Here is an 18,054-nt window from a genome sequence, read left to right as displayed (position 1 = left end):
CCGACAAAATCCTGCTCTGTATCTTTTATCACCAAAAAAAGGAAGAAAAAAAGAGAAAAAAAAATCACTGTTCTTCAACCTCTGGAAATCCAGGAGAAGGAGTGACCTAGAGAATTTGGTCTTTGACACACACTGATGGACTGAATGTTCATACCCCTATGTTGAAGCCCTAATCCCCAAAGCGACAGTGTCAGGAGGCAGGGCCTTTGTGAAGTGATCAGTGGAACGCCATGATAGGATTGGTGCCCTTAGGAGAAGAGGAAGGGACCACAGCTCTCTCTTTCAGCCTGGAAGAGGGTCCTCACCAGACAGTGCATCTGCAGCATCTTGATCTTGGACTTCCCAGCCTCCATTCAGCTGTGAGAAATAAGTGGCACTAAGCCACACAGTTATGGCTAAGTCAGACACACGCCTGGCAAGGAAGAGGGAGGGCACTCATCTCATTCAGACGCTCACCTGGGGTGCCAGAATCCATGCCTGAGGCCTGCTCCCCACTCTGAGGCTCCACACTCTGTGGAGAGTCTTCTGTTAGAGATCCGTGGCCTGTTCCTGACACCTGCTTGTTGCCACGAATATTGTGCATGGTGTTTCTGAAAGGAGAAGTGAGGAGCGTGAGGCTGACACCCTTCCTGTGCCTGATGGAACTCAGGCCTCACCCCCAGTCACACATGCCACTCCCAGTCCCCTCCCTCTCATTCACCCCTTCCACACCCAGCATGGCTTAGATAAGCCTCACTCCCTTTCCCCCAACCCTGCGGCTGGACTGTGCACTTCATGCTTTCCTGTTGTTTATGGGTGGATACAGAATGCCTACAACAGTGCCTGAAATATAGAAGTGCTTCATACCTATGTGTTGAACAAATATTGAATGGACTTGCTGAACTAACTTTCTAGAAACCTCCATCTGACCTCAGAACTACCTGACTCAAAAACCACTGATGGCTCCCAGTTCTGCTGGGATACATTGCAAGCACCTCCTGGCATTCTCATCCCTCACCCCTTTGCTCCTTCCCCTCTCGGATCTGTCCTCTCTGTACCCTCTACTGACTCAGTCTCCAAGGAATTTACTATGTTTCATGATTTGGCCAAGTACTGGTCTAGGCTGAGGCTCCATGGTATCAATTTCTTTAAGAACTTGGCACTAAGTACCTGGCACTGGGGTGGGCATGCCCAGGCTCAGTGGTTTCCAGGAAGGTGCAAGGCAGCACTGAAGGCCGCTTGAGAGCACAGTCCACAGACATTCACAATGAGCCATGTGAAAAGACAGCTCTCCTGAGTTTATTTTCTCTTGCAAAGAGATAAAAGCAGATATAGTCTAAAACTGACAGCAAGGGAGAGAAGGTGATTAAAGGAGTTGACTATGTCAGTTTTTTCAAACTGTAGGTTATGCCCTGTTGGTAGATTATCAAATCAGTTCGGTGTCATGACTAGCACTTTTAAAATGAAATAAAAAATATCAGAGTGCACACCACTTAGTGTTATATTTTGTGAATTACATGTATGTGTACCGAGCTATAACAAAAAATGCATTTCTGTTGGGCATGGGTGTGTCATTGTGTATACCTATAATCCCAGTGATTCAGGAGGCTGAGACAGGAGGATCATAAGTTCAAGCCCAGCCTCAGCAAGGCCCTTAGCAACTTAGTGACACTCTCTCTCAAAATGAAAAATAAAAAGGGCTAGGGATGTGGCTTAGTGGCAAAGCACCCTTTGGGTTCAAATCTCAATATTAAAAAAATGCATTTCTTACTATGGTCAACAGTTTGAAAAACACCACACTAAGGAGATCTAGTGGATGGCAGTAAATAAGAGGATGTGAAAGTCTCCACAGCCATGTGAAGGACCTGACTTTGTTCTATTGTCCCTGTGTGTGATACACGCTTCTATTAATATGACAGACACATCACTTTGAAGAGCTTTCATTCCACAAATATCTATATGTTGAATAAATACAAAACCAAGTTTTAAAACACTTAGCTCAAATCCTAGAAAAAGAAGGGGAATCCCCCAAGGACTTGAAACTTCAGTGGGAATGAAAAGGAAGAGGAATGTAGATTAGATTGCTGTTCTGCAAATATTAACTCCCTTGATACACCATGATGGGAGAATAGCACTTCCTCCTACTCTAGATGTTTGGTGGAATTCACCAGTGAAGACACCTGGTCCTGAGGTTTTGTTGTGGGGAGGGATGGTGACTGGGGATAGAACCCACAGAGCCTAGAACCTCACACATGCCAGCTAAATGCTCTAACACTCAGCTATAACCCCAGCCCTTTTTATTTTTAGTTCTGAGATAGTTTCTAAGTAAGTTGCCCAGGCTGGCCCCAAACTTATGATCCTCCTGCCTCCACCTCCTAAGGAGCTGGGAGTACAGGCGTGTGTCATCATACCCAGCCTGACTTATTTTATATTATAAATTCAATCTCTTTACTATTTACAAGGTCTATGCAGATTTTCTATTTCTCTTTGAGTCAGTTCTGGTAATTTGTTTCTAATAATCCATTGTATCCAAGTTATCAAATTTGTTTTGAGTCAGTTCTGGTAATTTGTTTCTAATAATCCATTGTATCCAAGTTATCAAATTTGTTGGCATATATAATTGTTCATAGAATTCCTTATATTCCTTTTTATTTCTGTAAGATCAGTAGTAATGCCTCTTCTTTTGTTCCTGACTTTAGTAATTTGAACTTTGTCCTTTTTCTTGGTCCATCTATCTAAAGGTTTGTTGATTTTGTTAATCTTTTCAAAGAAAAACCATTTGGTTTGAAATTTAAGTTTTAAAACCCAGATTTCGGGTATAGTCAGATCCAGAATAAGAACAAGAACGAGACTATACTTTCATGGATTGATGGAAGGTAAAATTCATCAGTTAATTATGAGCAGAAAAGAAATTAAAATTCAGCACTCTTAGTACTTGACCTTGGAATTTGCTCTCACACTCCTTTTGCCCTGTATTACTAAGGGGCCCTGACTCCTTGGCCCAGCTACTTCCCCTTCCTAGTTCTTACTCTCCCCATGTAAAAATTAAGGAGTGGTGGGCACACTAAAAAGAACAGCGATGCTGGGTGTGGTGACACACGCCTGCAATCCCAGCTACACACACCTGCAATCCCAGCTACTCAGGAGGCCAAGGCAGAGGATCACAAGTTTGAGGGCAGTCTCAGCAACTTAGTGAGACCTAGTTTCAAGAAGGAAAACAAAAAAGCAAGAAGGAGAGAATAATGACGACCATGATGGGAGCTGCTACTTATATCACTTTGTGCTGAGCCCTGCCACACAGATTTCACAAACCATAAGCCACATAAATTAGAAAGGGAGCCAGGGGCACATCCCTGGAGCCAGAGGCACTTAAGGGTGGGGTAATTATCATTGTTGCCAACATTTCCTCTTGCCCCAGAATGGCAGCCTCCCTAATATGTCCCAGGACATGTGACTAGTCATCCCTGGGGTGTGGAATAAACCCCAACTTTAGGGCAGCAAAGGGCCTTCTGAGCCCTATTCGCACGTATCTCCCCTGGGATGGGAGTGCTCTACCTTCAGACAGTGCTGCTGGCCGCTGCTCTTCTAAGCCAGTGTTCTTGGAAGAGATCTCTGTTTCACACAGGTACCAACTTCACTTGGAGCAATTTGTAGAGCATTTTCTGTGCAGGTCTGCTCCATTCTGAAAGGCTTGGCCAGCACCGCACTGATGGTTATAGAGGCTTATACTCAAGGGATAACGTTGGGCCAGTCAGTTTCCTCCCTGAGCCTCAGTTTGCTTGCTCATCGCCATGGGGGCAATGAACATATCCACACCAAACACTGGCTGGGCCCCTCCATGGGCCAAGTTCTAAGCCAAAACACTATAAGGCATTTCACTCATTTTATCCATGAAACAGTTCAATGAAATAAGCACTATGGTCAGACCCACCGGACGAGCAGAACTGAGATCCCAAGGGGACCGGCAACCAAAACCACAGAGCTGGTAAGTGGCAGCTGAGCGTCAGACCTGGATGTCTAACTCTTTGGCTCGAGAGCTTAACCATGCAATGACACCACTTCACAGATCTGTCCAGACAGCCGGATGAGAGCATAAAGCATCCCACACAGTGGTCAGGAAGCTCCCTAAGCCCTTCCCCTGGTATGACTTGCGCTCACCGCAGCACCCATGACAAGCTCCCAAACCTGCCAGGGCAAAGGCAGCTCTGCTCTTACATCAGAACTTATCTCTGGTCTTATCCAAGGGCTGCTGGGGCTCTCAGCAGTCAGGCACTCCTCTTGCTTCATGCCTGTGGCTATCACAAGTTACAGGAGGGAAGTGACTGAGCGATGCTCTGAAATTTCCTTCCCTTCTCAGTCTCTGTGTTTTCTCTGTGCCATTTCTGTTATGCTGTGGCTTCCACCAGCATGAACCCAGCCTAATCTTGGTGAGCTGCCCTGGGTGCACACTGCCTGGGTGGCAGGCCTCCCCTTTTCCCAGCATGCTCCTAGTGCACCCAGTTCCTCTCAGCTTCTCGAGAGGGACAGTCCCCTGCAGCATATCCCCCTGGCCCACGTACCTGGGGGGGCTCAACCAGACTACACATGACCCCAAGACACTAGCTCCAGCTCCCATCTCTCCTCAGGCTCCAGGGCTTCCTGTCTAAATGTCTTTGGGGTAGCTCTGCCTCCAGCCAGCAACCCCAAAGGACACTCACTCATCATCTTTCCTCTGACACCTGCTTCTCTCCTAGGAAGGGTATCATCACCACTCTAGTCCCCCCAAATCACTGAAGCCAACTGAGGAATATACTTTGCCTGAGTCACACACAGTTGGGGCCCCTAATCCAAGTCCAGTGAGCAATCTATTCTGTCTTCTAAGAGGTCCCAGTGTGTCCAAAGTCCACAGAGAACACAGACGCCCAAACAGGATCAGCATTGGGCATAGTTTGCATTCCTGAAAGTTTCTATTCCTTTAACTAGAGCAACTATGGCAGCTTCGGAAAGAATTTATTACAGGATTGTGATTGCCAAGTCTAGTTCTAGAGCAGTTTGCATGCATTCAGCCACTCAGTCCGACATGAACCTTAAGAGGCAATCACTGCTGTGCTTCAGGAACTAACAAGGTTACTAAAGCACAGAGAAAGCAAACAACTTGTCAAGGGCAGAACAGCTCATGACTGACAGAGCCAGGATCCAAACACAGGCACTTTGGCCCCAAGGCTCAGTCCATACTGCTATCTTTTGTGTGTATGTGGCGGGGAGGGGCGGTATACCAGGGAACTCAGGGGCACTCAACCACTGAGCTACATCCCCAGCCCTATTTTAGATTTTATTTAGAGACAGGGTCTCACTGAGTTGCTTTTGCTGAGGCTGGCTTTGAACTCATGATCCTCCTGCTTCAGCCTCCTGAGCCTCTGGGATTACAGGTATGTGCTACTGCACCCAGTTCATACTGCTATCTTTTTATGCAGTTTAAAATAAAGCCTGATACTGGGAAAGGGTATATGTAATACAGAATTAAGTGAAAAACACAGTTCACACTGCTTAACATACAATAAGTTGCACATGATAAGAGAATAATTTGACACAGACATTCTGAAACCATCACATTACAACTCCAGGTACCTGGGAGGCTGAGGCAGGAGCATCTCAAGTTTGAGGCCAGCCAAGGCATTTTAGCAAGACCCTGTCTCAAACAAAAAAATAGGAAGGGCAGGGGTTGTAGCTCAGTGGTAGAGAACTGGTCTAGCCCAAGCTAAGCCCTGGGTCCAATCCCCAGTACTATGGGAAAAAAAATTGCTATGAATGTCTGTCCGGGTTATAGAATTATGAGTAAGTCATTCATTATTTCCTTTCAGAAGTTTCTAATTTCCTACAATGAACATGTACTACTTTTTAACCCCCTTTTTATTGGTGCATTATAATTATACATAACAGTGGAATTCATTGTTACATATTTGTACATGAAGGCAATATAACAGTATAATTTGGTCAATGGTACTTCTTTTCGGATCAGTATTCTAAATATATATATAATTAACTGAAACTAAAGCCTGTGACTGTCCAGCCCCCCACCTCCCTGCAAAACCCCACCAGGTCAGGCTCCACAGAAAGGGGCTGCTGGGGTCAGGCCGGCCCCGGGGTCCTACTGGCACTTACTGTATTTCAGTTCCCAGGTGCTTGAGGGAGATGTTCTGAAGGGCCAAGGGCATGGCGGGGACAGGTTGCAAGGCAGCTGCCGCACCCACGAGCCCAGTGGGCGTTTTCACAGGGCAGAACTCCTCCAGCTCTGCTTCCTCTTGCCCTGGAGAGCCAAGGACAGAAAAATCAATCCCCAGGACTCTGCACTAGGAAACACTTAGTCCAGGGCTATGGCTCATCTCTGAACAACATCAGGGAGGGTGTGTGCAGCTGCACGGTCAGCGAGTATCCACTGTAGGTTAAAAGCAGCACTTTGTGCTGCATGTTCTGAAGCCATTTTGCTAGGGAAACCTTCCTGGAAACCCCTTAAAAACATGCAGAACTGCAGACCATTCTACATCTGAGAATCCATACTAAATAATTCTGCATGCCTGTATTCCCAGTGACTCAGGAGGCTGAGGCAGGAGGACTACAAGTTCAAAGCCAGCCTCAGCAACATAGCAAGGCCCTGTCTCAAAATAAAATTTTAAAAACTAGGGCTGTAACTCAGTAGTACAGTGCTTGCTTAGAATGCACAAGATTTGGGTTTGATCCCTAGGACCCAAACAAAGCAAAACAAAACACCAGCCAGGCATGGTGGTACACACCTGTAATCCCAGCGGCTCAGGAGGCTGAGGCAGGAGAATTGCAAGTTCAAAGCCAGCCTCAGCAACTCAGTGAGCTATTGTCTCTAAACAAAATACAAAAAAGGGCTTGGGATGTGGCTCAGTGGTTAAGCACATCTGGGTTCAATCCCTGGTACCAAACACAAAACAAAACAAAAACACTCGGAACAGGTTAAGCAAATCATTACGCCTTCATAAAATGAAATATTACTCAACTATTTAAAATTATGTTAATGAGCAATGTGTAAGAACACAGGGAACATAAATGAGATAACACTAAATGGAGTAAGCCAGATTTTTTTAAAAAATGGAATTATAGTATGCTCTAAGGGTATAGAAAAAGTCTCAGAAATATACTTTTAACAGAAGTTAGGGCTGCATGATGGAATTAGGAGTGAGCTACTCTTATTAATTTTTCTCCAAATTTTCTACAGTAAACATGGCTTACTTTTATAAACAAAAGAAAAAATATGTATTCATCAAAGATAAATGTTAATAAAGAGATTTTCAAACACAGGTCCAGGGTCACAATCCTAAGTACCAAAACCAAAGAAGGACATTTTACAGTACTGGGGATTGAACTCAGGGGTGCTCTACCACTAGCTACCTCCCAGCCCTCTTTTAAATTTTTTTCATTTTGAAACAAAATCTTGCTACTTTGTTGAGGCTGGCCTCAAACTTGTGATCCTCCTACCTCAACTTCTGGAGTAACTGGGATTAAAATTCAGTGCCACGGCACCTGGGAAAGTAGGACATTTTGTGTTATTATATGATTCAAAATACATTTAAATAAAAAGGGGGCAGGAGGTCCTATTATCACATCAACACAGATTTTCTGTATTCCAAATGTTCTGCTTAAATGAGGATTCTTCTATAGTGAGTGACTTCAAAATGTTTAATGTTAAGAAAAGTTTCCAGGCTAAGGAAACATTATTTGAAGTATAAGAGAGAGGAGGTGGCATGTTTAGAAGTTTATTTGGAGTGTACAATATGCGCACAAGAACCACAACCACTTATGGAATGGAACAATCTTGACAAATTAAGAAACTCACAAGGCAGCTGACATTTTTATTTGGAGCCCTTTGATTGAGATGGTAAAAAATTTAGGGGTGGAGGAAATTTATTTTTGCATTACATCTGTAAAGAGGGTGTGGGTACAAAATGTAAGTATAATTGTGGAAGCCAAGGAGAGTTGTTTGACTAAAGAAAAACTGCAATCACCGAAACAGCATGGATAACACATTTGCTAATTCCCAATAGGCTCCACTGGATCCCACAGGCTGGCCAGTACCAGGAAACACCAAAGCCACTCTTTTGAGGTTCTCCCTTCATTTCACCCTCTCATCACACCTAGACGAGGTGTCTACCCTGAGGTTTCCAAGTGTGGCTGAAAAAGTGAGATGAATCATAACTGTGGGAAGCTCAAAGTCTATGAAGCCAGCAAGGGGAAAATGCACACACTTCTGAAATACCAGGTGGGCTGGAGCTGGGGCAGGGGGCCATTCTGTAAGGTGGAATCCTTCCGACTCGAGCAAGGGAAGACCTTTTGGAGAAGGAAAGCTAGAAATGGGATTTGGGGCTGGGATTGATCTGAATCTGCCTAAGGAATAAGGGAGGATCTTTCTGTGTCACATACAGGCAGCAGGGAGAGGTTCCAGAACCAGAGCTAAGCATGCAAATAGGGACCCAGGGGACAGAAAGTTGGGAAAGTCACATGGGAAGGAGTATAGCTAAGAGGCTGGATCACATCTGGTCCCAAATGGGGTGGGGGTGGGTGGGGAGGCGGTACAGTTTAAGCAGGAGCCTGAAGTACTAAATCTGGCTTTGGTTGGAATATCTGACGCCAACCCATTTCTATGGGGTGACACTGTGACCTGGCTGGAAATCACTTTTAAAAAAGCAGAAAGGATACTCTCTACCTTGTCTCCTTCAGAGTTAAAGTACACAAAATTATTTAGAAAAGGCTAAAATCCCACAATGTGTACTCAAATCTTTCAGCATATTCTTTAATCCAGACTTTGAACTGATTCAAAGTATTTTGTTGTTTATCAATACTTTAACCACTTTCTTCTCCCTCATTCACAACAATCAAAACATTAGTTTTCCTAAGATTTTAATGTCTTACCAAGTACTTCCTTAACTGCTGATATCTGCTCTCCTATAACTCCAACAATTTACCAATGAGGAAAGAGCAGCTCAGAGAACACGAGCTTCATGGCCAAGGTCAGAGCTAGCAGGTGACAGTTGAGGACTCAAGTGCAGTCTTCCTGTTGCTTTTCCCATTAAGCCACATGACTCATCAGGGAAAGGAGACTGTTACAGATGGGAGGGGTTGCCAAGGAGGGCACAAGCTCATGCAGGGGGTGTAAGAGATAGGTCATACATGGTGGCCATGCCACAGCTGAGGTTAATGCTTCCCATAGGAGACAGAATACATGACCCAAGGCCTTGCCCTCTCTAGCCTCATTTCTCCAGGGAGAAATACCCTCAACGAGGTGACCACATAATGCATACTTGGTAGCATTTGTTTATAATTCTCCTTTTGCCTGAGCCCTAGGAGCTGCCCATCACCAGTGGGAAGAAGACACTGTCTAGACAAGAAAGGGCCCAGGAGGTCACTGCTTCCCTGGAGAGCCCTTGGCAGATGGCTGAGTGCCTTCTCAGCTTTGGGAGGGGTGTATGAGTCCACAGAGTATGGTTCAAATTTCAGGGCGGACATTTCCTAACTAGTGAGCTTCAGCTGCTTCTTCTGTACTGTGTGAATAATGCCCATGAGATTTTTGTAAGGACTAGTAATAAGATACAAGCTCTAACGTCATAATTTTATGATGATAGACATGTATAAATGTCATCTACATATTGAAGCTTACCTTGACAATGTACTGTTATTATAAATCTATTGGTTTCCCTTTAATCTTTCTTGACTCTATGGAGACCACTGTTTAGGAGAAGTACAAAATAAAGTTGTAAATACTAAAATGCTGTAGAGATCATGACTTGCAGATTGCTCAAGGCAGGGACTAAAGAATTTTTACAAGACGGAGCTTCTGTGAGTCAAAGTCAGATGTGGGTCAGAAGGTTTTTGCCGCCTGGGAGTGGCCCCTGTTTCCTCAGGAAGGGGAAGGGCCTCCTGCTCGGACAGCTGCTAATCCATCCAGGCCTTGCCAGCTTGCTCAAGACTCCACAAACAACACTCAGGGGTCCTGGGAAGGTTTCCTCTCAGGCCCTGGGTCCAGGAGGTTGTGGGCTTGCGACGGGACAAGGAAAGGCTTCAGGAGGGGAGCCCGAGTCTCTGTGTCCTTAGTCCCACACTAGCATCCACCTTGGAATACCAGTGAGTGCCCTGGTCATCATGGCAACACACCCCCTGCCCGATGGCCTCAGCAGGGGTGGCCCTCAGCAGGCCTGGCCAAGTGTGCTGAAGCAAAGATACAGAACTAAAGAACTTAGACCAGGTTTGTCACAGAAGAAGAGGACTGCGGGATCTCAGGGCTACACTTTGGACAACCTAGTTCTTCAAATTTCAGTTCAAGACATACAGGAAGGAGGATTTCTCCTTACTTGTAGTCTGTACCATGTGAATCATGCCCATGAGATTTTTGTAAGGACTAGTAAGATACAAGCTGACTTCAGCAGTTATGTCAACTCAGGCTGCCATTTTATGCAGAGCCAGGGTTGTCTGGCTTCCTGACAGAGGGGGACCTGGGGCCTAAGCAAAAGTACAAATACAAAGAAACTCTGTAAAGGGCTGCCTGAAAGAATTATTGATGATTATTAGTAATAACCAAAGAAGCAGTTATTATACTAGTAATAGCATGTATGTGTGTGCACTATTATGTGCACATGCTAGTATAATAGCAATAGTTTATGTGTGTGTTCTCATGACCATAATAGAATGTTTATGTATGTGCATATATATGCACACAAATTGTAATCGTATTAGGACAGTTCCCTTGTATTGAGCACTTTCTAGATGTCTGACTTCATGCCATGAGCTTCACATTCCTTCCTCTGTGTAATCATAAAGTTCAATGTGTTCACCCATATTCACTCCACAAATATCTTCATGCCAGGCAGAGCACCAAGGACTGGGACACAGGTGACAAAGAAAAGATCCCTGCACTTACAGGCTAATGGGCAGAGACTAACAAGGCCACTGGTAATCAGAACACAATGTGACATGCCTCCTTAGCAATGTTTGAAAAAAGTATCGGGGTCCATACAGAGTCCAGGAGGGAAAGTCCCAGAGTGTGTCCAAGAGGAGGCTGACAAGATGAGGAGGTGACACTAGAACTCCATCTTAGAGAATAAGCAGAAATCTGCCAGGTGAAGAGGGACAGCAGAGCCTCATCTGGTGCTGCTGATGTGTAGACACAAGGTGGGCACTAGGGGGAAGGCTGGGAGGCTGGCAGAGTGGGATCAGGAGAGACGAGCCCTGGGCACCATGCAAGGAGCTTAGTGGCCCGGCATGGTGGGTGGCCAGGGAGGAGGGTAGCAGGCTTAGGTTCCCATTTTAGAAAGCTCACTCGGGCCACAGTGAGGGGCCAGGTTCAGGCACAGGGATAGAAGTGGAGACACTAGAGTGGAGGCTGCTGTGATTTTCTGGCTGAGAGATGAGATCTAAACCAGGCGGTGGCATGAGGAAGGCCTGAGGCTGACATGTGGGTCGGAGGGCAAGAGCGGGCAGCATGGTGCCTGGCTGCACTGGCTGCCTGAGAATGAGGAAGCGTGAAGGGTGACTTGCAAGTGCTGGGGCAACTGGGTATGGGGGGGGGCGGGCCATGTACCAAGGGAAGGGAAGCTGGGTCAAGGGTCAAGGACAGATGTACTCAGTTTTGCAAAGCATCCAGGTGATGCGTGGCCAGAAGTCCTGCCTTTGCTTATTTGGCCTCCCCATCAACTGGGATGCAGCCCTTTAGATCCCTGTGGCTCCTTCAGGGCCAGCTGAGGGGTGTCAGGTGTGATCTCCTAGGCTCCTCCATGTGGGGATATTCTAGGATCTGGGGTCAAGACACTTCTCTGTGGGTCACCAGGGAGCAAAGGATTCTGTCTTCTGGAAACACCAGGGATAAGACTGCTCATCTAAAACGCCCAGTACAGAAGCGCTTGGTGAGGAGCCGGGCTAACGCTGCATTCTCTCACTCACCCTCCTCACAGCCACTCTGGGCAAGTTCCACTTCTTGAGATGTCCCAAAATTCTCATCCTAACAGTAGCTAACATCTATTGGGCACTGACATGGTGCAGGTATTGCTCTAACCATTTCAAGTGTATGGATTCATTTACTCTCCATAATAGCCTCAGGAAGCAGGGATAATTTATTAACCTCATTTTATAGAGAAAGAAACAGAAGCTAAGGCAGGCTAAGCAACTTGCTTGAAATCACATAGGATTAGGATGTGCACCCACAGGGATGGCCTCAGAGCCCGAATCCCTGCCCTAATGAATCCCAAGTCACATCCTGGTGCTCTGCTTTCTTTGCAGAGGGCTCCTCCCACTCACTCCCATTGGCAGGGTAAAGGCTTGGCCACCAGCCCTGGGTGTGCAGCAGGAGGCCAGCCTATTCAGTACCTAGCTCGAGGTGCAGGGTGGGCCCATTCCCAGCCAGGGTGGCATCAGGGGCGGCAGGAAGTGCAGGAGGGCTGTTGTGGAACTCCCAGCGCTTCATCTGCAGCTGCTGCAGCCAGTACAACATCACTTGCTTGGTGGCGGCCTGAGAAGCACAAGGATTAGTTGGCAAGGCCCTGTGCCTGCAGAATAGCATTAAGTGTGGGACATAGGGAAGGTCACTGGAGGCTAGGACACTGTCTCTTCCCAGGGGGTAGAAATTGGTTCTGTGGAATATCACATGCTTCTTGGCCACAGCTCAAGCTCTGGTCTTCCACTCGGGTTTCTCAACCTCTGTAGGCCGGTTTCCTCATCTGTGCTATGGTGATAATGACATCCATGAAATCAAAGAGTAGTTACGAGTATGAAATGAGATAAGGGAAATTAAGTGCCCTGCACAGTACTTGACGGGGCAGGTGTTCAAGATATGCTTATTAGATGGAGGAACACAGGTGCTGTGACAGCAGAAAGAACTCTGGCATCCTTTGGGTGGGTGCTGGACCATCACTCTCTCCTTGTGTGGTATCTCTAAGTCTTAACTGCATTTTTGTGGAATGGGGGTGATCCCTCCTGCCATGGAGTTGCATGGAAATCATGGATATGAATGGGGACCGAAGAGCCACATGTACACTGTGACAACATGATGACCCTTCATGTGCCCCAACATTCCAGATAAATTATGGGTGGACACTCGTCATTAACCAGCATTAGACCACCCAAATACCCACTTTCACATCCATTCATTGGCTGGATCCTCAGAAAGAGGCAAGGCAGGAGTGACCAGCCCTTTCTATAGATGGAGACACTTGGCTCTGAAGCAGCCCAGGCTTGTGGTGGTAGAACCCCGAGACTTCAGTTCCAAACCGGAACTTTGTTGTAATTTATGGCCAGGATATTTGTTACTTATATAATAAGTATATATAATGAAGACCTGAGATCTGCTACAGTGGGCACAGAGGATGCACAGTGTTCTGGGACTGGGTGGTGAGCCTCAAAGACCTGCCTGCAATCAAAGCCACATGAGAATAGCAGCAATGTGGCTATGTGGCAATCAGGGAAGCTTCCCATCTTGAGAAAACCACAGATGGAGCATGACCTCAGCCAGGGGCTCAGAAAACACGGCCCTCAGTCTGTTGTGCAGTATTGTTAAGAACAAACGGTGCTCATTAGTCCTCTGTTTCCGTATACTGTCCCCAACAGAGCTCTCAGGGCTTCATCATGACCTGAAGGCTGATAAACTCCAGCCAAATCCAAACACCCTGTTTTATCACACAATTCATTTGACATATATATATAAGTATATATGTCAATATATATTGAGTACCTAGTGCCAGGAGTGATGGCGCATACCTGTAATCCAGTGGCTCAGGAGACTGAGGCAGGAGGATAACGAGTTCAAAGTCAGCCTCAGCAACTTAATAAGGCCCTAAGCACATGAGTGAGACTCTGTCTCTAAATAAAATATTAAAAAGGGCTGGGGATGTTGCTCAGTGGTTAAGCACCCCTGGGTTCAATCCCAGGTACAAATACGTATATTTATCACCTGTGATATGCATCAAGAACTGTGCTAGGCACTGGAAGATACCATGGTGAGCCAACACACATGGTCCCTGTTTAGACAACATCATATGGAGGTCCTGCAGCCTCCTCATCCTGAGTCCCCTCCTGTCAGTGACTGATCCAGCCAGACAACCAGCTGGTTACTCGAGCCATCCCTGATGTCTCCCCTGCGTTCTACTTTCCTATACATCTCTGGCCACTGTCATCTCCCTCCCTCCCCCGGAGCACAGATGTGGCTCATGCATCATTCCCCCCTGGTCACCTGCTGATAGGCTTCATGATTTGTTCCATAATGGATTTCTTTTGATTTGTTTTCTACCCAGTGGTCATGCTTTCTAAGCTTAAGCCTCTTAGACAACTTCCATAGCCTTCAGGGCAAAGTCCAAGCTCCTGAGCCTAACTCACAAATGCCCTTCCCTCTGCTCTCCATCTTTTGGGCCCCTGTATAGATCTCAAGCTCCTGTGATTTGCTGGGACACTTGTGGCTGCATCATGTTTTCTGATCTTTGCTCCCAGGGTTCTTTTGGCCTAGAGAACTATTCTTGCTTTTGTCTGCTTGTTGAAAACTTAGTTCTTCTTTCAAACCTCAGGTGATGCCTTTCTAGACAGCTCCTTAACCCACCTATCAGAACACTTTTCTTACATAGACTTACCAGGGTATTTCCACAGCACATTTACTATGTCTGCCATTTCCCTGCCAGTCCCTTTCACCATACCTCAAGTTGTCTGGGTACTGTCAGGGGCAGTGAAGCAGGTGGCAGGTCTGACTTGGCTCCATATTCCAGAAACTGGCACAGAGCAGGGCACATGTGAGGATCAATGGAATAGAAAAGCCATGAATTAGGAGGCTCTATACACAGCACTCAACATGTGGAAGGAGACACACGACTGGGAAGCACATGATCTCTAAAATGCCTTTCCTAGCCTGAAATTCCTAGTTTCCATTATTTTAACTGAGTCCTCAAGCCTGGTCATCAGCCAAACACCACCAGAAAAACAACAACAACAACAAAAAACTAAACCTGTGGGCATCCACTGATGCCTGGTTAGCTGGAGGCTGTGGGGAGGGTGGGGAGGCAGAGTGGGGGAGGGAGGCTCTCTCCTTGCACACTCTTCTCTGATGCCCGCAGATATCTTAACCCAGATCTGTCTTTCCAATTAAGTGATGAGGTACTTCCTCTTAACATGAGCATTCTGATCTGGGTTCCAACATCCGGTGTATGCATGTGTGTTCACTCAACAAACACTAAGTACCCACTAGTCTAGACATGCCTACACGACAATCTAGGTGTATCAGTGAAACCTACCTGTTTATCCTCCCAATCCCTGCCAATGTCAGCATTTACTCCCCTTGGCCCAAATATTAAGAAGTGAATCAGACTCCTAGTCTTGAGAATTGCAACGAACAATATCTTGACTATACTTCAGTTCCAAGTAAGAAAATCTAGGTAACTTTGTAGTGAGGAAAACCCAAAAGTAAAAGTTTTTCTTTTTGGCAATGCTGGGAATTGAATCCAGGAGTGCTCTACCACTGAGCTACATCCTCAGCCCTTTTTATTTTATTTCAAGAAAGGGTCTCCTTAATTTGCAGAGGCTGGCCTTGAACTTGAGATCCTCCTGCCTCTGCTTCCCAAATCGCTGGGATTAAAGGAGTGTGCCACCATAAGCGTTCCAAAAGTAAAATTTTAATACAGCACCGAGACGTAGAAAGACTACAGGATTCCAAGGGTGGACTACACCATTCGAAATGCCTGACCTCAGGCCATTCACTCCTTCTTTCTTTGACTCAGTGTCTTGATCCAGAAAAACGGGTCCCTCTTTCTGGCCTGCAGGAATGAGGAAACGAGTGTGAAGCGCCTGGGAACTCGCCCCAGGAGACCGTTCCATTTACCTTCAGCGTGATGACCCGGTTGGGAGTCCTGATTTCGAAAGTCCCCTCCTCAGCGTCTGCCTTGCAGTCAAACACCGCACTGGAGAGGTCGATGCTGTCCAAGGGATTAGCATCCTGCGCGGTCCGCGAGTAATAGAGGTGGCATTTCCTCTCGTCGTAGAAGAACCAGCGGGATTTCCAGCTCCGGATGGGCCCTTTGCCGCCAAACTTACTTAAATATCCACAGAGTTTCTTGGGAGCCTCCTCCAGCGGCCGGCCGCAGCCCTCTGACTCCTCTGGAGGCACCGCCTCAGTGAGTCTGGCGGAGCCGGGAGGGTCTTCGGACTCGGCAGCGGAGGAGCAAGACTCAGGGGTGTCTTCCCGGGCGCCTGCCATCGCCGCTGGCGGGCCACCTCAGAGGGACAGGAGGTCCGCAGGACCCTAGGGGCCAAAGGCGAGGCTCAGCCAGCACTAGAGAGATAGACACCTGAGAGGGGGCGGAGCCAACGGCGGACCCGCCCCCAGAAGGAGACCAGGACACGGCTCTGCAGCTTGAGCGCCCCAAACACAGCAAACCCAGGTGGGGGCGGTGGCCCCGCCCTCGCCTCAAATCAGGACCCGCCCTGCCTGCTGCCGGCTCCTCCCAGGCCCGCCCACTTCCGGCTTTTCCTCCGCTCCTGTCAGCCATCTTTACTGAGGGCAGCTGAGGTGCGTGAGGCGGGTGTCAAATCATTAGCGTGGAAGCGCTGGGGTAGGTTAACCGTGAGAAGAAATATGGAAGGAGACGTCTGTCCCTGGCTACACTGCCCTCGTACGGCGCCCTCTGCTGCCTAATAGGCTGTCCGTCTTTTCCCTTGGTGGACCGGCGCATCGCGCAGCCATTGGCTGAGAAGGTCGCCGGGCTTGGATCCCCACTTACGGCGCTATTCAAGGGACTCGCGCCCACCTCTTCGCTTGGCGTGTCTTTAGCACGCCAGTGACAGCGCCCGGCCCGCGTCCTCCGCCTCGGTCCCGGCTCTCATTCGCCTCGTTCCAGGCCCCTTCGCTGCGCTGCGGCGATCTAGAGTCACGCCTGGGGCGTGGAAGGGTTCCGAACATTTTCTAAATAAATGGAAGTACCTAGGGTCTGGCTAACTCTCCCAGTTTCCTGCCTCACTTTATGTCTTTCCCTTAAATTTTCTCCCTGTAGCTCCCAAAGCACCTTTCTCTATTAAGGCTATACAGCTCATTCCCGTCCGCCTCTCTTTTAGGGGCTTCGTCAGATCCTGCTCTGCCCTCCGCGGCGAAACCCTACTGAGCGGTCACAGACCCTAATGAGAAGCCAAGAGGGGTGAAGGCGAGGGCTGGGAGTGCATGCTGTTCAGATTCTGCTCGACCTTGGTTTTTTTTTTTTTTTTTCCTATAGAGGTAACTGTAGCTCTTACTCTTCCCCATCCAATTTATGTGAAGCTAATGAGCTTTAAGTTCACATGCAGAGGCCACTGGAATTTGTAGTCCCCTAGGTGAGAAGGTTGCATACAGTAAGCATTTCTCCTAAATGCCAGAAGAGATCTCTTAATTCATTATGGTTTATTTTCTTGTTCTAAATAAACATTCATCATCCTTCCCAATTTTGTGTTCATACACAAAATCTGGATCCACACCTACCTTTAGATTTTTTTTTGTAAATAAATTAAATATGCGGGATGCCTTTGAGCGGGGGCAGGGAACATATACTGGGGCTTGATCCCAGGGGCACTTTACCACTGAGCTATAGCCCCAGACCTTTTAATCTATTTAAATTTATTTATTTATTTTTTATTTTATTTTATTTTTGAGAAAGAGCCTCAGCCTCCCAGATCGCTGGAATTACAGGCGTGTACATGGCCTAGCCTTTCTAATATTAAAAAAAAAAATGGATGGAGAGATCAGAATGCTATACTAAGAATATAGTATAAATCAAGTAGAGAATATCTAGTCTTTTACATTGTGTTCCTTGTCATAAAGAAATTTTTTATTCCAAAAAAGCAGAATTTAAGCTGGTGGTGCACATCTATAATTTCAGTCACTTTGGAAGTTGAGTTCAAGGCCAGTCAGCAATTTAGTGCACCGTGTCTCAAAAAAAAAAAAAATAGTAAAGTGCTGGGTATGTAGTTTGGTGGTACAGAGTGGCCCTAGGTCCAATCCCCAGTACTGGGGCAAAAAATAGAATAAGAAAAATCTTACAAAGACTTGAAAGTGGTGTGTTAAAATCTCCCATTGCAACTGTAGCA

General features: G+C 46.8%; 1 protein-coding gene across 6 annotated transcripts in view; it reads right to left on the bottom strand.

Moving 5' to 3' along the window:
• Tbc1d2 (TBC1 domain family member 2) overlaps positions 1-16,379 on the bottom strand; it is a 47,318-nt gene extending 30,939 nt beyond the window's left edge. Inside the window, exons 1-4 of one of the 6 annotated variants that reach the window (XM_046457425.2) lie at positions 15,824-16,379; positions 12,337-12,478; positions 6,121-6,265; positions 457-590 (exon numbers count right to left, since the gene is read on the bottom strand). In XM_046457425.2, the coding sequence (XP_046313381.1) occupies positions 457-590; positions 6,121-6,265; positions 12,337-12,478; positions 15,824-16,198 (796 nt within the window). In that variant the 5' untranslated portion in view covers positions 16,199-16,379. Of the gene's footprint in view, positions 1-456; positions 591-3,103; positions 3,176-6,120; positions 6,266-12,336; positions 12,479-15,823 lie in introns of those variants that run through there. The other 5 variants (XM_046457426.2, XM_046457424.2, XM_046457427.2 and 2 more) reach the window with 5 other exon arrangements.
• Positions 16,380-18,054: the final 1,675 nt, after the last annotated feature.

The sequence above is a fragment of the Marmota monax genome, unplaced genomic scaffold (assembly GCF_021218885.2).
Source record: "Marmota monax isolate L192 unplaced genomic scaffold, Marmota_monax_Labrador192_F-V1.1 WCK01_AAM20220418_F8-fsc00069, whole genome shotgun sequence".
Classification (NCBI taxonomy): domain Eukaryota; kingdom Metazoa; phylum Chordata; class Mammalia; order Rodentia; family Sciuridae; genus Marmota; species Marmota monax.
This window is presented reverse-complemented; position numbering and strand designations above follow the sequence as displayed.